The 16,435-nt window shown below is 46.3% G+C and overlaps 1 protein-coding gene and 1 long non-coding RNA gene across 2 annotated transcripts in view; one reads left to right on the top strand and one right to left on the bottom strand.

Moving 5' to 3' along the window:
• Positions 1-16,435, top strand: part of ADAMTSL3 (ADAMTS like 3) — a 339,850-nt gene that overhangs the window by 209,356 nt on the left and 114,059 nt on the right. The window contains exons 11-15 of the mRNA XM_059179851.1: positions 1,671-1,809; positions 2,908-2,958; positions 3,824-4,028; positions 8,067-8,214; positions 9,764-9,848. Of these exons, the coding sequence (XP_059035834.1) occupies positions 1,671-1,809; positions 2,908-2,958; positions 3,824-4,028; positions 8,067-8,214; positions 9,764-9,848 (628 nt within the window). The remainder of the gene's footprint in view (positions 1-1,670; positions 1,810-2,907; positions 2,959-3,823; positions 4,029-8,066; positions 8,215-9,763; positions 9,849-16,435) is intronic.
• Positions 8,208-14,792, bottom strand: LOC131835525 (uncharacterized). The gene is made up of 3 exons (XR_009355218.1): positions 14,655-14,792; positions 9,036-9,300; positions 8,208-8,882 (listed from the first exon to the last, which is right to left on the bottom strand). It is a non-coding gene; the product is annotated as an uncharacterized LOC131835525 (long non-coding RNA).

Genomic DNA, 16,435 nt, shown 5'->3' with positions numbered 1-16,435 from the left:
TTTTGTCTCCTAGAGGTATGTTTCCATTTAGAACAAAGTTATTCTCTGATTCCAGGAGCTGTAATTTCCTTCTCTTCTTGTGTTGGAGGAAATAAAAACACACACATAAAAACCCGCAAAAAAGCAATACCAGAATGTAATTATATTAGCAATCAAGTGTACACGATCAGTGTAACTGTCATTTCTGAGTTTTGGGGTAGTCAGGCGAGTTAGTTCCCTGCTCCCTAAGGTGCTTGGATGGACTTTCCTGGTCTTGTCTGCAGTCATCTATGCGGGACTCTTAAGATCGATCTGGAGAAAGTTCCAGAATCGCCACTGCCATCTGATATTGTAGACTCTCTGGCAGATGTTGGCACCCGAGTAACGTTTTATTGACTCCGTTTGGATTTTCATTCTTGCGGTTTCCGCCTTGCTTTTTATAATGCACACCAGGCTGTCCTTCTGCACTCCGCTTACATCCCAGCCGTGGCTTGCAGAAGGCTGTCTAGTGGTTTATGAAATCAGATTCCTCTCGACAAGCAGGCCCTTCAATGTATTTTTAGACCTTTAGACCAACTGGCTGAGACTGAGAGCTTAGCTTGGGCTTTATTTTTATTTTATTTTTTTCCCGAAGAGATCATTCTGGTTTTGAAAAATTGTTTTTTTTTTTCCTTTTTTTTTTTTTTTAACTTAACATGACACTTATGTAGTGACAGGAAGCCTGGAATCAGATCTTTCAGGAAATAGAAGCATCATTTTGGGTGTTTTTTTAAAAAATTTACAGCACTCACCCCTTTGGAATGTTCACTTTCCTCAGCGATGACAATTTGAATTTAATAGACTCGGAAGTGAGTCTTCATCCCTTCCCCTTTGAGGGCTTTTGCGGCAGGGGGCGGTAGAGGGGATGGGTTCTGCTCCTCCCTGTAGAGACAGTGCTCATGTCCCCAGGTGAGAAGTTCGTTGGCCTCCCAGGTGCCCCAGGTTCCCCGGGAAAGCAAGAGAGTTAAACTCATATACACCAGCATCTAGATGGTCTGCGGTGGGAGCTCGCAACAATGTAACGTTGAGTGAGAGAAGTAGGAAATAGAACCAGATTTAAAATAACTACTTGGTTAAAACAGATACACACAAACAAGGTTACAGGAGGCAGATGCCTATTTAAAGACCTATAAACGATGAACAGGTGTCTCTGGGGAAGGGGGATGGGGTGGTGACAGGTAAAGAGGGCAGGCGCTCGGGAAGAAGGGGGGTCTGACTTGGTGTCAGGGACAGAACAGTGGGTGATGTTCTGCCCCAGGGTTCAGGCCTTCTGGAAGAGGGGGCTGCTATAACTTTCTCATTAAGTGTTAAAAAGTGTTTAACTTACAAGTGTTAAGACCTCCACAATCAGTCCAAGTAATCATGCCCGATCTTGGCCATCTCAGTCATCTTAGAAGAGCCTGAAGATCATTTAAAAAAAAAAAAAAAAGATTTCCTGGACCAAGCCACGGTGTTTCTGGCTTTATTGGACCATGAAGGGACCCAGGCACTGGTGTGTGCTAAAGCTCTCAGGGGTTCTGTTGAGCATCCAGGGATGAGAACCACTGAGTCAAGTTTCTTAAGGGGAAAAAAAAAAGAGTGTGGCAAGGGATCAGTGCCCCGTGGAGAGGCCGCTATGCAATGTTCACACTTGCCTTTTCTTTTCCCATTAGGTTATCAGCTCAACTCAGCTGAGTGTGTGGACATCCGCTTGAAGAGGGTGGTTCCTGACCATTACTGCCATTACTACCCCGAAAACGTAAAGCCAAAACCCAAACTGAAGGAGTGCAGCATGGATCCCTGCCCATCGAGGTGTGCACCATCACCCATGGTTCCCCCTCTGAAAAGAAGGAAATCAAGTGTGGCCTAGACTGATTGGTCTTTGCAGAGGGCCATTTGCACCATGTGCCCTTTGCACCACGTGACCTTGACTACATGCTGGTGGCCGTTACATGCACCAGTCACCTGTCCAACAGGGAGTAGGCTGACCGGCTCATGCGGTGCAGGGCTCTCCTGTCTGGCTGTGTGTTCCTGTGCTCAGAGAGTTGCCTCTGCGGAATGACCCTCCCTGAGCGTCTCTAGCACGCACAATAGGAAAGTGCTCTTCGTCCAAGTACGAGGTCTTGTCCATCTGCTAGTCATAAAGGTCTTGAACTCACCATTTTCCCTTTTAAACTGGGTCACCCGTGACCACGTTTTGACTTTTGAAGTGTTCACATTAAATTCGGTATAAATAATGCATCGTGCAAGGAAGTGAAAAGTTTTAATGCCAAAGCAGAAAAGCTATGCATAAACTATCCCGTTGCATAATTTAGTACCTGCTGACTTGGATTGCTTGGGGAAGTTTCCTGGCTTTACTACAGTATCTTAAAATAACAGCACAGTATCAAGCCCCAGAATCCCCCAGACATCTGCCAGCTGGCTCCGGCAGAAGTGTGCGAGTGGAAAAGGAAGCGTTCTCAGTGGATTTCATTTCCTATCACTGAGCTGCCCATTTCCTGTAATCCCAGGTGAACATAATTATTCACAGAGACCTTTTCGAAAGACAAATTCCATGAAATAAAATTTTCTCTGACGATTCCACTAATACGATAGCGTGTTAATATCATTACTATATCAAAAAAATTTTAGATGATAAAAAATAGATTTATCCAATTTAAGAGACACTCTTTCCTTTGACGAATACATACCACTGGTTTCTGTATTTTCATAGAGCTGGGCACGGCGTGTGCCAGAGATATTCCTGAAACTCAAAAAGGTGGTGGCTGAGTTTTTGGGAAGAGTTCATAACATGTGCATATTTATTTTTCAAAGTGAAAGAGCTCTCTTTTGGGATGTCAGATCCATAGGGGTCAAGTTAACAAATATGTTAATTGAGAAATGACGTCGCCCCAATGTTTTCGTTTGTAGTGACGGATTTAAAGAGATCATGCCCTACGACCATTTCCAGCCTCTCCCTCGGTGAGTCACGTGTTCACTTTTTCCATTCCAAGTCGTTTGCTAGGCAGTGTGTCCCATCTGTAGCAATAGTCTAAAATGTAAGAGGGGTAGATAGTAGATCTTCACAGAGAGCTAAGGGAAAGCAGACTTCAACTCCATAATGAAGGAGATCTGTTTTAGAATCAGACGGAATGCGCTCTCTCCCACGGCGACTCTCCCATCGCTGGAGGTGTCAAGCACAGCTCGGATGACTGGCCACAACAGAGGGAGCTCAGGTCCTGAAGCTGGTCGGAAATTTGAATCCCCTTCGATGCCCAGATGACTGGTTTCTGACCTTCGGTTTCTGTGATGCTCTGGTATATTGTCTGTTAGTATTTGTAGTGGACAGACTTTTTTTTTTTAAGATTTTATTTATTTATCTGACGGACAGAGATCACAAGTAGTCCGAGAGGCAGGCAGGGAGAGAGGAGGAAGCAGGCTCCCTGTTGAGCAGAGAGCCCGATGCGGGGCTCAATCCCAGGACCCTGAGACCATGACACCAGCCGAAGGCAGAGGCTTTATCCCACTGAGCCACCCAGGCATCCCTGGACGGACGATTTAAAGAATGCATTCACACTCTACATGTTAGCCAGTGTGGTTCTCAGAATGGCGTTGCACTGGGGCACGAGGGAAGACGTGGCGTTGCCCCCTGACAGCAGCCTCGGGGTCAGACGTGTAAACCACCCTGTGACTATATATCGTGTGGGGCGGTTATGACCAAAGTCTCATGACTCCAAGTCCCACGTGCTTTCCGTGGAACCACAACTGGCCTCTTTCCCTTTGGCAAGCTTGAAACAAACCAACACATGATGCAAAAATAATGTGTTTTTATTTGTTTGCTTTTGAGCTGGGAACACAATCCTTGGACCGCGTGCTCCGTGTCTTGCGGCGGCGGGATTCAGAGACGCGGCTTCGTGTGTGTGGAAGAGTCCATGCATGGGGAGATCTTGCAGGTGGAGGAGTGGAAGTGCATGTACGCGCCCAAACCCAAGGTCATGCAGACCTGCAACCTGTTCGACTGCCCCAAGTGGGTCGCCATGGAGTGGTCTCAGGTAAGACCTAAGGACAGGACACCTGTCATTAAATCTCAGATTTTCATGGACGCTGGCTGAGTGTTTGCAGTCTTTTCTCACATACCCCCTGAAAGATGTTCGCAAAGTTGTAGACCCCTTCACAAATATTTAGGTTGATATCTAAAAAAAATTTTTTTAAAGATTTTATTTATTCATTTATTGGGAAGGAGCAAGGAGGAGCCGAGGGAGATTGGGAAGCAGACTCCATGCTGAGCGCAGAGCCCGCCGCGGGGTTCGATCTCACCACCCCTGAGATCATGAGCTGAGCGGAAACCGAGAGTTGGACGCTTAACTGACTGAGCCACCCAGGCGCCCCAACATCTAGAAATTGTTTTTTTTCTTTTTTGCATTTTTGTATGTTTATTTTTGTGTAAGTTTAAATACAAAGTATCAAGGAATGTCATTTCTAACATGTAAAAATGCTGGCATTTTAAAATATAAGTGTTATGGCATTAAAAAAAAATGTGTCCAGCAGAATGTAAATGCCAAATTGATTTTTACGCTTGGCATGTTTCCCTCAAAAACACACAGAGGAGCTCTTCTTCAACAATTGGGATCGTCTGCAATTTTTCCCCTTGACCTCCTACTTTCAATCCACTCTCCCCCTAGAAATTTATCCAAATATAATGTAGCTTCATGCTTTATAGTTTTTTATTGATTACACTATTGTACTTTTCTCCAAGAAAATAATCTATAGTGAGTGGAATGAATTAATTTTATTTTATTTGAACTGAATTTAATTTCCTGTGACCATAAGGCCCTAAGTATTAGAAATATTCCCCTGGGTTGTTAGTACCAAAACAACATAAATAGATTTCAAATTTTGGTAAACAATTCTACACATAAAAAGTAAATTTTCAGTTGTGATCAATCTGTCTAGAAAATGAGGGGGGGGATTTGAAATAATAGTCCATTGCCAGAATGAGACATGGGTTTAGCGGTAATTTTATTCTTAATTTTTACTGTGATTCCTTGGTTTGTTTTGTTTCGCATGTACACGCTGGGGAAACTTGTTCACATAAATAAGTAGACTGAGATGGGGAGATTTTATTATGGCAAGATTATTCAGGGGCGTCTGGGGGATCCAGTCGGGTAAGCATCTGCCTTTGGCTCAGGTCATGATCTCAGGGTCCTCAGATCGAGTCCTGCCTAGGGCTTTCCGCTCCAGCGGGGCGTCTGCTTCTGCCTCTGCCTGCATCTCCCCCTACTTGCGTTCTAACTTTATCTCAAAGAATTAAATAAAATCTTTTAAAAAAAGGATTATATAGTTCTTGAATTCCTGAGTTTTGTGCCAAAAATCACATCGTGCTCTATCATCAGAAATCAACATTTTTACTTCTAGAAACTGCCTGGCTTGTTTTCACTCTTTCTTTTCTTTTCTTTTCTTTTTTTTTTTTTTTTTAAGATTTTATTTATATGATAGAGAGAGTGAGAGAGGGAACACAAGCACAGGGAGCGGGAGAGGGAGAAGCAGGCTTCCCACCGAGCAGGGAGCCCGATGCGGGGCTCGATCCCAGGACCCTGAGATCATGATCTGAGCCAAAGGCAGACGCTTAACCACTGAGCCACCCAGGCATCCTTCATTTGTGCTCTTCGAAGTCGCGTGCGTGTGTTTTAGGTTGGTTTTAGAGCTTTTATCCCACCACCTCATGCCCTCATCAGTCTCACGGCTTTACCGTCACTCGTGGTTTCAAAACAGAGGGCTGTTACCGCATCATCTCGCTTGCCTCTCTTGGCTTGTGATACTTTCTATTTCTTTTCAACAACCAGATACATTCTCAGTAACGAGAATTCGCTGTCATTAGGGATACGGTCAGCTCCAGAGTGGAGTTCTGTAAATGCACATCCTGACGCTGTTGTTGGCCTCAGTGTCCAGCTTCCTGGGGGAGGCTCCTTTGGACAACCCAATACCCCTTTGGACCGACCAATTCTGGTATAGTCAGACCTTAGCATCACCCCGTTTTCTTTCAGTTTGGGCAGAAGTTTTGTTTCTTTCTTGACCGATAGGCAACAGCTTCTCAGCGTCATGTATTTCAAGTTCATAAATCTTGGGGTCGCCGAGTCCATTTCCCAGAAATAGGGTCTAATCTCAAACCACACTCAGTACATTCGAATATTTGTTCAATGGTCATAACAGTGCCAAGATGAAGTCAGAGGGCTGCGGATATTCTTTTCTTTTTTTTTTTTGTAATCCTAATTTTAAAAATTCCTGTACAGTTAACATACAGAGCCATAGCCGATTCGGGAGTTATAATACAGTGACTCGGCGCTTCCATACGTCACTCGGCGCCCAGCACAAGTTCCCTCCTTCATCCCCAGCCCCTATTTTACCCCCAGCTCCCCACCCCCTCCCAGCCTGGTAGCCGCCTCTTTGCTCTCTACTGATACTCCTTTATTGGAGTCACGCATTTGTTGCAATTTGGCTGTGACCCTGTAGAAAACATCTATAGACTTAAGAATCTCTGAACTCGGTGAATCAGCGGCAACGTCATGGTTGTGGCAACAGGAGACTCTGGAACGGAATTCCGCTCTGCCTCTTGGGAACTCTGTGACCTTAAGTGAGGTCCTTCGGGGGCAGGCTGTTGTTCGCTCATCTGTCCAACGGGAGGGAAGCTGGTGAGCTGCGGGAGTGTGGGACAGATAGTGAGGCGACTCCTGTGGGGCACTGCCTGTCCCTTAGCGGATGCCCCAGGGCTCTCAGTCCCTCTCATGGATGGATCCAGAACTGGTGAGGCTGCCAGTTTATACACTTCGGGGATGACTCTTGAAGAAGAAAGCACACAAAATATTGGGTATCCAAGTGAATTTTTGTTTAGAATAAGCCAGAAAATTGCAAGAAATCACAAATTTTTAAAAACCAAAAATGATCCCAATGTGAACTCTGGACTTGAGTTAACCATAATGCATCAGTATTGGTTCATCAGTGGTAATAATTGTACCACACTGATACCGTGTCAGTAGTAGAGGGAACGGTGCGGAGGGCCGGGGCACAGAACTCTGGACTGTCTGCTCAATTTCCTGTTAATATAAAGTGGTCCTTAAAAATAAAGTCTATTAATAAGAACAAGCCACATACATATTCACATACGTACTTACCAGCGTATGGAGATGAATTGAAAAGACATCCTAGGTTTCATGACGTGAAAATACTCCATTCTACCAAGAGTACCATCCAAATCATAAATAAATAGTGAAAGAAAAAAAATACAAACTTCATAGGAAAATCCAGAAAAAGACAATCCTTTTTTTTTAAGATTTATTTATTTATTTGACAGACAGAAATCACAAGGAGGCAGAGAGGCAGGCAGAGAGTGAGAGAGAGGAGGAAGCAGGCTCCCCGCGGAGCAGAGAGCCCAATGCGGGACTCGATCCCAGGACCCTGAGATCATGACCTGGGCCGAAGGCAGAGGCTTTAACCCACTGAGCCACCCAGGCATCCCCAGAAAAAGATAATTCTAACGACTCTTTATCAACTCTAACTACTTGCTTTCTTTGGAGCATTTTTCCTAACCATTTTGGCAGAATCCTCTTTGGTCACCTGCTCACATGATCGCAGTTTTGTAAGATCGATTTCTGTAGACAGAATAGAAAGATAATCCTTTCATGTGATTGATCAGAATTTGATGTTTTAAATGATGGTATAAAAAACTTTTTTTTTCCTTCTCACAAGCTAGTTTGGATAATGTGATAAACAATTTTTAATCCAATTTGAGAAAACTTATATCAAGTTTCTTTCATATTGGAGCAGGAAGATTTCAGGGCATTTCCGTTTTTCTTGTACTGTGACCTCATCTGAAATACTTTTCAGATTGAGAATTGGAAGCCTTACAAGGGAGGGTCCCTGACCCATAAGAATCACAGCAAATCAGCTTCTACCCCCTTCTTTACGTGGTTGCCTGGTGTCTTTTGTGTTTAATATTCATGTCCGTGAGTGGCTCTCCTTGCATGAGTCGTTAATACCTTTGTGGATCGGTTCATGAGCAAGGAGTTCACTGGCTTTTCATTTCTTCTTCCAAGTGCACGGTGACTTGTGGCCGAGGGTTGCGTTACCGCGTCGTTCTGTGTATCAACCACCGCGGCCAGCACGTGGGCGGCTGCAACCCACAGCTGAAGTTACACATCAAAGAAGAATGTATCATTCCCATCCCGTGTTATAAGCCAAAGGGTAAGCTGGTGGTGCCTGCTGAAGTGAAATCCAGTGGTGTTTTCCTGCTCTCATTCGAATATTGTAGCATTTCCGTTCTACTTACTTTCTCAAAAACTGGTTTCACCCACAGATGCCGGGCGAGCCGTCCACCTGGGTAGAGAAGCTGGCCCGACGTGATTGAGTGATCTGGGGAGGGGGACTGAACTCAGACTGACTCAGTTCATGTAGAGGGGCTCCTATCCGCCTGGGCTTATACTGACATTTCTTGGTGGACATAGAATAATTTAATGTAATCCTTGTTTTGAAGAAAAAGAAGTAGGGTGAACAGGATGAGAATAAAGTGGCATGGGGGTAGAAAAGTAGAAGGATAAAAAGGAAAAGGAGCAGGACGTTTCCCCCAGGGTTCTCATTCTTTGCTCCCGCAGTATTTTAGACATGTTCTTTATCATGTGTCCTGTTGCCTACTATGGAATGAATTAAGACTTTCAGCTCCCAGTCTAGACCTATAGATGCTTTTAGAGTTTCTTTTGCTATTCCCATTTGTTCCACACGAATTAACAGACATGGGTAGCGTCGTGGGCAGGAAGTCTTGGCATCAGCTCTCCGACACACGTTCCTCTCCATACAGGATTATTGCCATATATTTTAGCGAGGTATTTCCAACACTCATGACAGTCCTTTCCTGTCTGGAAATGAAAGAAAGATTATTCCCACCTGTTAGTACCAAGAAATCTCCCTTCGTGTCGTAGAAAATATAGTAAAATTCTTCTTCGCCATTTCTGGGCCCATTGTTCATACAAATAGCCGTACAATGAAGCACTGAACAAATATTTACTTACTGTGTTTGCCATCCAGAAAAATCACCGGTTGCCATGGCAAGGACCAATCCTGGTTATAAAACTTGCACCAAGTGAAGTCTTCTCTCCTTCCTGGTGCACAGGTCCTCCGTGTCTGCAGTTTCCCGCAGCAATGCAAAATGATTTCCTTTCTTATTTCAAAACTACTGTTTCTTTCTTCATATCTTGGGAGACTTCAAAGGACAGAAAGGGGCATGCGTCTTGCTCCTGCACCATGGCTGTAGTTGGTAATGAGCTCCCTCAGCAACTACAACGATAAAAATTTAAGTAAATCAGAGCACAGATCCCCCTGTTCCCAGCTTTCCACACATCTATGTTATTGGGTTTTCTCTAGCAATTTCTGTATTCACGGGCAACCAGAATTTGCGGCAAAAGAAAGCAAGCTGGTAAGGTTGAAGTAAAAGCTTTCCTATGGAAACAACAGAGTTGGTTTATAAAAGACATTTTTTAAAAAAAATAAAAGTCATTTTTATGTTCGCTCGGAAAACGTGTTCAACTCTGCTGTGGGATCATCTGGTTGCATGTGGATAATGTGTTAATTAAAAAAATATATGACAGAAATGTCTGGTTCACCCCAGAAGCTGCTTCATGTGCTAATAGACTCAGCTTGTGTCTGCAAAGCACGACTGCTTTATTGATGAAACCTTCGGCAAACGATGATCATGTCTCCAAGTCCCTTAAGCTTGTTGTTTATGTTCCTTTTTTCTTAGAAAAAAGTCCGGTGGAAGCTAAGTTACCTTGGCTGAAACAAGCCCAAGAACTAGAAGAGACCAGAATAGCAACAGAAGAACCAACGTGAGTCCAAGACCTTCCATGGGAGTAATCGGGGCATAGCCAGTTAACATGATATATGTAACTTTTGTACTCATTGGAGTACAATGATAGATTTCAAATCCAAATGACCTGAATTTTCAGACTCTAGAGAGCTTGAGCTGGCTAGAATTCTTCTTCCTTTCGCAATTCAGCAGTCCCACTTTGGCAGTATTTGTGAGAAGCACATAAAAGAACAGTGTTTGTTAACTCAAAGCAGACCCAGTGGTCTGTTACAATTAAGAGATCGGGGCTAAGCACTATGTCTAGATTAACACATGTGATTTGACCAAGGACCATGACAATATTATACAAGTAAATCAGTCATTCCACGGTTAAGACATGGCCCGTCTCGACCAAACCAGTTCCACTGAAATGCACCAGGGTGGCCTGAGTCATGACGAGGAGAAATCCCAGCCCTGCTCTGGCCTGGACCCGTGGGAAGAAGATGGCACTATGTATCTTAGAGCCTAGAACCACCGCTTTTAACTATGTGATCTTAGACGAGTCTTTAATTTTCTGTGTCTCATCCTGTAAACGGGCGGGTTGGACTTGATCTCTCCGGGGTCCATTCCAGCTCAGAGATCCAGTGACTTCTGTCCACATGCGACTTGGCAAACCCAGAGTGAAATGGTGTCAGTGGGAAGAGAATGGAGAGCACGTCAAGGAAGCCTCTGGGTACGGAGGGGCAGGGACCTGGAGAGAGCAAGGGGTCAAGGTGCTCTGAGGTTTTTCATTCAAGAGTCTAGAAGAATGACCGCGCCAATGGTAGCCTCAAGTCATTGGACAGGACAGCCGATCCCCTGTCAGACACGTAACGTTTGTGGTGCCGACAAGCGCTGTACCAAGAAAGCATTCCCAGAGTGTTGCACGAAAAGGGTTCTTGAAGGTAATCAGGTCATATGGTCAGTCTCCCGCTCAGAGCAGGCATTTCTCCATCAGCACCTTCTGAGACGGGCCAAGCCCCATGCCTTGAGAGACAGCCCATTCAACCTGAGTTCTACGCGGGATTTTTCTCTGGTTGAGCTAAATAGGCCTCTTTCAAATTTCTGCTTTCTGAAACAGAAAAGAAACCCAACCCCCTCCCCCCAAACCCCACATCTATGCCTCCTCCCATGTGGCAGGTTTTTACAAATTTGAAGAAAGCTGGATCCCAAAGGTGTGGTCTTTCCCAAGCTCATCACTTATAGCCTTTTCCAGTGGTTTTCATGTGTTGTTGGATCTAAAAACCAACCACATCGCTGGTTTCGGAACTTGTTCATCTGTCAATGTCCCTTCCAACTGGGCCCCAGCCCAGGGAGCCGCAGGGGAACGCGGATTACTTCTTCTCTGTGAGAAGGCACCATGCCTCTAGTGATGCGGTTCAGGAGACGCATATGCGTCCCCCATAGGATATGGTGCAGAACTGTTCCACATGGACTAGAGTCGGGCCTGGAAGTGAACCCAGAAGAAACTATAGATGCTGTGAGGTGGATGACCCCAGAATAGCTGACTGAAGAAGAGAGGGGTTCTGGGCTCACGACGGTAGCGCGGTGATCTAGAGGAGGAGGGGGGTTGCAAGAAGTCAGTGATGCAGGAGACGGAGTAGTGAGCAGAGAGAGGAGACCCAAGAAGGAACATGAATGTAAATATCAAGTCAGTAAAAAGTTTGAGGAGGGGTGCAGATCTCCCAGAAAGCCAAGGAAAAATGATGCGGACCAAGAAGAACACTATCTAGATGGCCAAGAGGGTCTTTTCCAGTTAATTTTAGAGGAGCGTCATTCAAAGGGGAGAGAAGTAAACCTTGCAGAGATTTAAGACATGAATTCCCAATTAGAAGAAGGTGGGTGTTTGAGTACTGAAAAAGGAGTGAAGAGTGGTAGGGAAGCTGATGGCAAGAAGTGGTATAATATAATATAGACAAGTCAATTAACACGTCTCCACCTCCCAACTGTACAGGAAGGGTATTAGACTTAATACTACCAGAAACTTCTCCCTACTCTGATCTCCTGTGAGTCTTTTTTTTTTTTTTTAAGATTTTATTTATTTATTTGACAGAGAAATAGCAAGAGAGGGAACACAAGCAGGCAGAGTGGGAGAGGGAGAAGCAGGCTTCCCACTGAGCAGGGAGCCCGATGTGGGACTTGATCCCAGCACTCTGGGACCATGACCTGAGCCGAAGGCAGATGCTTAACAACTGAGCCACCCAGGTGCCTCATGATCTCCTGCGATTCTGTAAGGGAAGGAACCTGTGGAAAGAAAGAGATCTGAGACAGCTAGAAGGGAGTGTGTAGTTGTCACGCAAGGAAGGTTTTAGAGTTCTCAGTCTAGAACGACACATCCTACCGGCATCTTCTGTCCCCAGAACACAACTGGATTATAAGTGCTCCTCCTCCCATGCATCCTGTCTTGGTTAATGGGGTTGGTGTCCAGTTCCCCAAACCACAAGCCTGGGGTCACTCTTGCCTCTGTCTCATTCTTCCCTTATATGTAGTTAACTACCGGTCGTGCAAGTTGTATCCACTAAAACCCGTCTCTGTTCCAGCCCCTTCTCTCTGTTCCTACTACCATCCTGTCCAGGTCCTGAGCTCAATTCCCTGGACACTTGGAAGAGCCTTCTGATTCATTCCCCACTCCCTCCCCCAAACCCCCCATCTCAGAGCTCCTGGACAAATCTAGCTAAGGCCCAGATCTAATTCTTTCTTTCCAATGTTGAGAATATTCCCATGGTTCCCCATCATCCAAAGATTTACACTTGTTCCCAAGGCCAACCAGACTTGGCGGGGGGCGTCTCCCTTCAGGGCCCCCAGCCTCCTCCCTGAGCCCTTCCTTGCTTTGCCCCGAGTGGGACGCCGCAGCCACAGCGAGCTGCTGGTCGTGCCTCGCCCACAGGAAGCTCCCACTCACCCCCACCCCGTTAATAACGTTTTTATCAGAGGACAGCTGACACAATGTTACTTTGGTTTCAGGTGTACACCACAGTGATTCTACAAGTTGCTACATTTTGCTGTGCTCAGCACACATGTCCCTACCGTCCGTCACCACAAGCCCCCTCCTGCTCCGCCTTCTGTCCCCGAGGCTCGCTCGTCCCACCAGCCTTTCAGTCCCGCTTCCTCCTCTGGTGGCAATGGGGGCCACCTGTCAAAGGCTTTTTTTTTTTTTTTTAAGCATTTTTTTCAATTATAGAAAATTCCAAACTTATATAAACAAGGAGAGGCCATTATAATGGACCCCCATGTGTCCATCACCCGGCTCTAGCCATTGTCAGTTAGGCCACTCTTCTGCCGTCTCTGCCACCAACATGGGAGCCGGACTCCAGATAGCATAGCCGTTCACTCGTCGTATCGCAGGATGTGCCTCTGAAGGACGACTGCTGCTTCTCCTTCTACTGCTGCTTCTCCTTCTACTGCTGCTTCTCCTTCTACTGCTGCTTCTCCTTCTACTGCTGCTTCTCCTTCTACTGCTGTTTCTACATCTACTGCTGCTTCTGCTGCTTCTGCTTCTGCTGTTTCTTCTGCTGCTGCTGCTGCTTCTCCCTCTTCTTCTCCTCCCCCTTTCCCTCCCCACCCTCTCCTCCTCCTCCTCCTCCTCCTCTTCTTCCTCTTCTTCCTCTTCTTCCTCTTCTTCCTCTTCTTCTTCTCCCTCTCCTCCTCCCCTTCCTTCTTCATCTTCTCTTTTCATAGCCGCAATACCATTTTGAATCCTGGTCCTCACGTCACTGCCATCAGAATCTCTCGTGATGCTCCTGAAATGCAGATCTCTGGTCCCCGCAGAGCCGCCACTGGGTGGGGGAGGGGGCTTTGTCACTAGCATATATATTTTTTGGCTCTGCCAGATAACTTGTATTTATTTACTTATTTGGTGGTAAGACATGCGTGACATAGGTGGAGGAGGGTGAAGAGGCACAGACTTCCAGTTATGGGGGTGGAAAGTGTGGCAGAGGCAATGCCGTCACTATTTTGTCACTTGTCATGGTGACGGAGGGTGACAACCACGATCGTGGGGATCGTGTCGTCATGTGTAAAACTACCGACCCACTCTGGCATGCACCTGAACCTGATAGACGGTCATATATCCGCTCTGCTCCAATTTCAAAAATGACCGTTTCAACCATTCCTAAGGGTGCAGGTTTGTGGCATTAAGTACACTGACCTGGTTGTGCAGCCAGCACCGCCCCCCACCCCAAGCTGCTTCATTTTCCCCAGCAGAGACTCTATCCCCAAGAAGCACTAGCTCCCCTGTGCCCCACACCCTTCCCCCAGCCCCCAGCCCCCAGCCCCGCTCTTCTGCTGTCCCTCTGCAGGAATTTGTCACCAGCATTTTTAGCAAGTGTCCCGGGTGACTTGGGAAGACGTTTCCAAGTCTCAGAGCCCCTGGATGGGTCGTCTGTAGGGTCCTTTCCACAGTCTGAATATCCCATTCGTTGTACTGAATCAGAAGGGGCAATGTCATAAAAGCTACCATGGGTTCAGGCCAAACCTGCTCTTGCTACCAGTGCACCTGCCTTGGCTGCTGATCTCCTCCCCTTGCTCCCCCAAGCAAAGCCAGCACACCCTTTCCTCCCAAAGACACCACCCGTCTCTCTCCAGCATGGAAGACTGAGCCCCCGGCACCTGCTCCGGCCCCCGAGGCTGCTCCCTCCCTGCTTCCTCTCTCCCTCTCTCCCTCTGAGGTCTCTATGCAATTTTCCTTTATAATTCACACTGCTGGCAGATTCTGGCCTGTCCCTGGCTGTCTAGTGTGAAGTTTATAGTTTCCTCCACCCCTTCTGACTATTCATTCCCTCGATTTCCCAACAAAACCGCAGCATACCTCGGCTTCCAGTTCATCCTTCTGTAAGCGCTGCCTTTTGTGGTTTGGGGATGCTTGCTTGTTGACAATGAAGGAGAAGGGGAACGTAGCGCTATTTCCGAGTCCTCGAAGAAAGCCTGCCAAACCTGCCTGGAGAAGATAAATATTTCTGCCTCTGTGGTTTGCCATGGCCTGAGCTTTGAGTTTACACAGAGAGTGGATGTTCAAAAGCTTTTTTTTTTTTTTAATTAGGAAAATAAAAATTATAGCTTATAAAGCTACGCCAGGAGAACTGCGATTTTGACCTTTCGTAGCTTCCAGCTGTGGAATGTGTTGACGGTTGATACGATTCATCGTGGTTTTAAAAGACCTTCCCTGGAGACGTCCTTGTTTCTCTGGGATTCGAGATGCTTCTGCAGGCACTTTGCCCCTTCTCTCGTTTTTCATATGTGAAAACCAAGGAAACAGGACAGGGTTGGAACACTTTGGATGTCTCCTTCCCTGCGAGTATAGCTTCTCCCTTTGGGGAAGATATATTTGCTAAAACCAGATTATGTCGTCTTGCAGGCATCTGTTTTTCTCAAAATGGTCCTAAGAGCTAATATTGAGGATTTCATTTGTGCCCGGGGTCTGCGTGGATTCATGCATTTAATTCCAATGATTTGATTCCAACGCTCCGTGAGGAGCTATTGCTGTTCCCCTCACTCTAGGGGTGAAGGCACCGAGGGACAGAAAGACTAGGGCTTCGTCCAGCATTTCAGAGCTGTAAAGTGGTAGAGGTGATTCGCTAGGCTCCAGCTGAAGCTTAGGTGACCTGAGTGGAAGCTTCGCCCATCCCTAGATTGGTCTAATAAGGTAGACAGAGTTTAGTGGTTATATCACTGTCCTGTGAGGTTCAGGGGGTCAGGGGTAGCTTTCTGGGAGGGATGGTGCGTGAACGAAGGTCCTGAGAGGCACGTGGGTGCCAGACGCGATTGAGTGCTGGCCAACTGGTCTACAGGGGCCGTGCCTGGCTGCTGACTACTGAGTGTGGTGAGGGTCTTGCAGCCTACGGCGCAAGGGAGCAGAGATGTAGCTGGAAACACAAGCACGTCTTGGAGGTCTTCATGGTTCACTAGGGAGCTTAGACATCATGTAGAGGTAGCGAGAGGGTTGTAACAAGGGGTGTCATCATGATTATGTTTTAAAAAGATCTTTCTGGCTGTCTGCAACGTGCTGCTATCACTCACCATGACAAAAACTAAAAAGGGAAAAGACTGCATCCAATCTCGAATTGCCCATCTCTGATTGTCTAGACAGGGACCCATCTCTGGGGTGGAATTTCCAGGACAGAAGACAGGCACATCAAAGGCCTTGAATTTCTATGGTCAGATTTCATTCCAGAACGTCAGTATGGGTTTGCCTGTCCACGGCAGTCCTGGAGCCCACCCTCTTCCCCACACCTTCATCAACTTGGTGAAATGACCATTTAAAAAAAAAAAAAATGCTGTTTCCTAGTACAGTTGGTTCTCAAACAACATGGGTTTGAACCGTCATGGGCCCACTCACCGGCGGATCTTGGCGGTGTGTCACTGTATATGTATTTTCCCTTCCTTCGATTTTCTTAGCAACATTTCTTCCCTCCAGCTTTCTTCATTGTAAGAAGACAGTGTGTAATTCATGTAACACACAGATTAGGTGCGACTGTCTGTGTACATTATGGGTGACGCACCGGTAGGCTGTTGGTTACGAGTCTGGGGAGTCAGAAGTTACACGTGGATTTTTGACTGTGGGCAGGGAGTAAGGAGGGCGGTCGGTGCCCC

This window comes from Mustela lutreola, chromosome 7 (assembly GCF_030435805.1).
Source record: "Mustela lutreola isolate mMusLut2 chromosome 7, mMusLut2.pri, whole genome shotgun sequence".
In the NCBI taxonomy this organism is placed as follows: domain Eukaryota; kingdom Metazoa; phylum Chordata; class Mammalia; order Carnivora; family Mustelidae; genus Mustela; species Mustela lutreola.
Note: the sequence above shows the minus strand (reverse complement) of the source record. Positions and strands in the feature narration are given on the sequence as shown.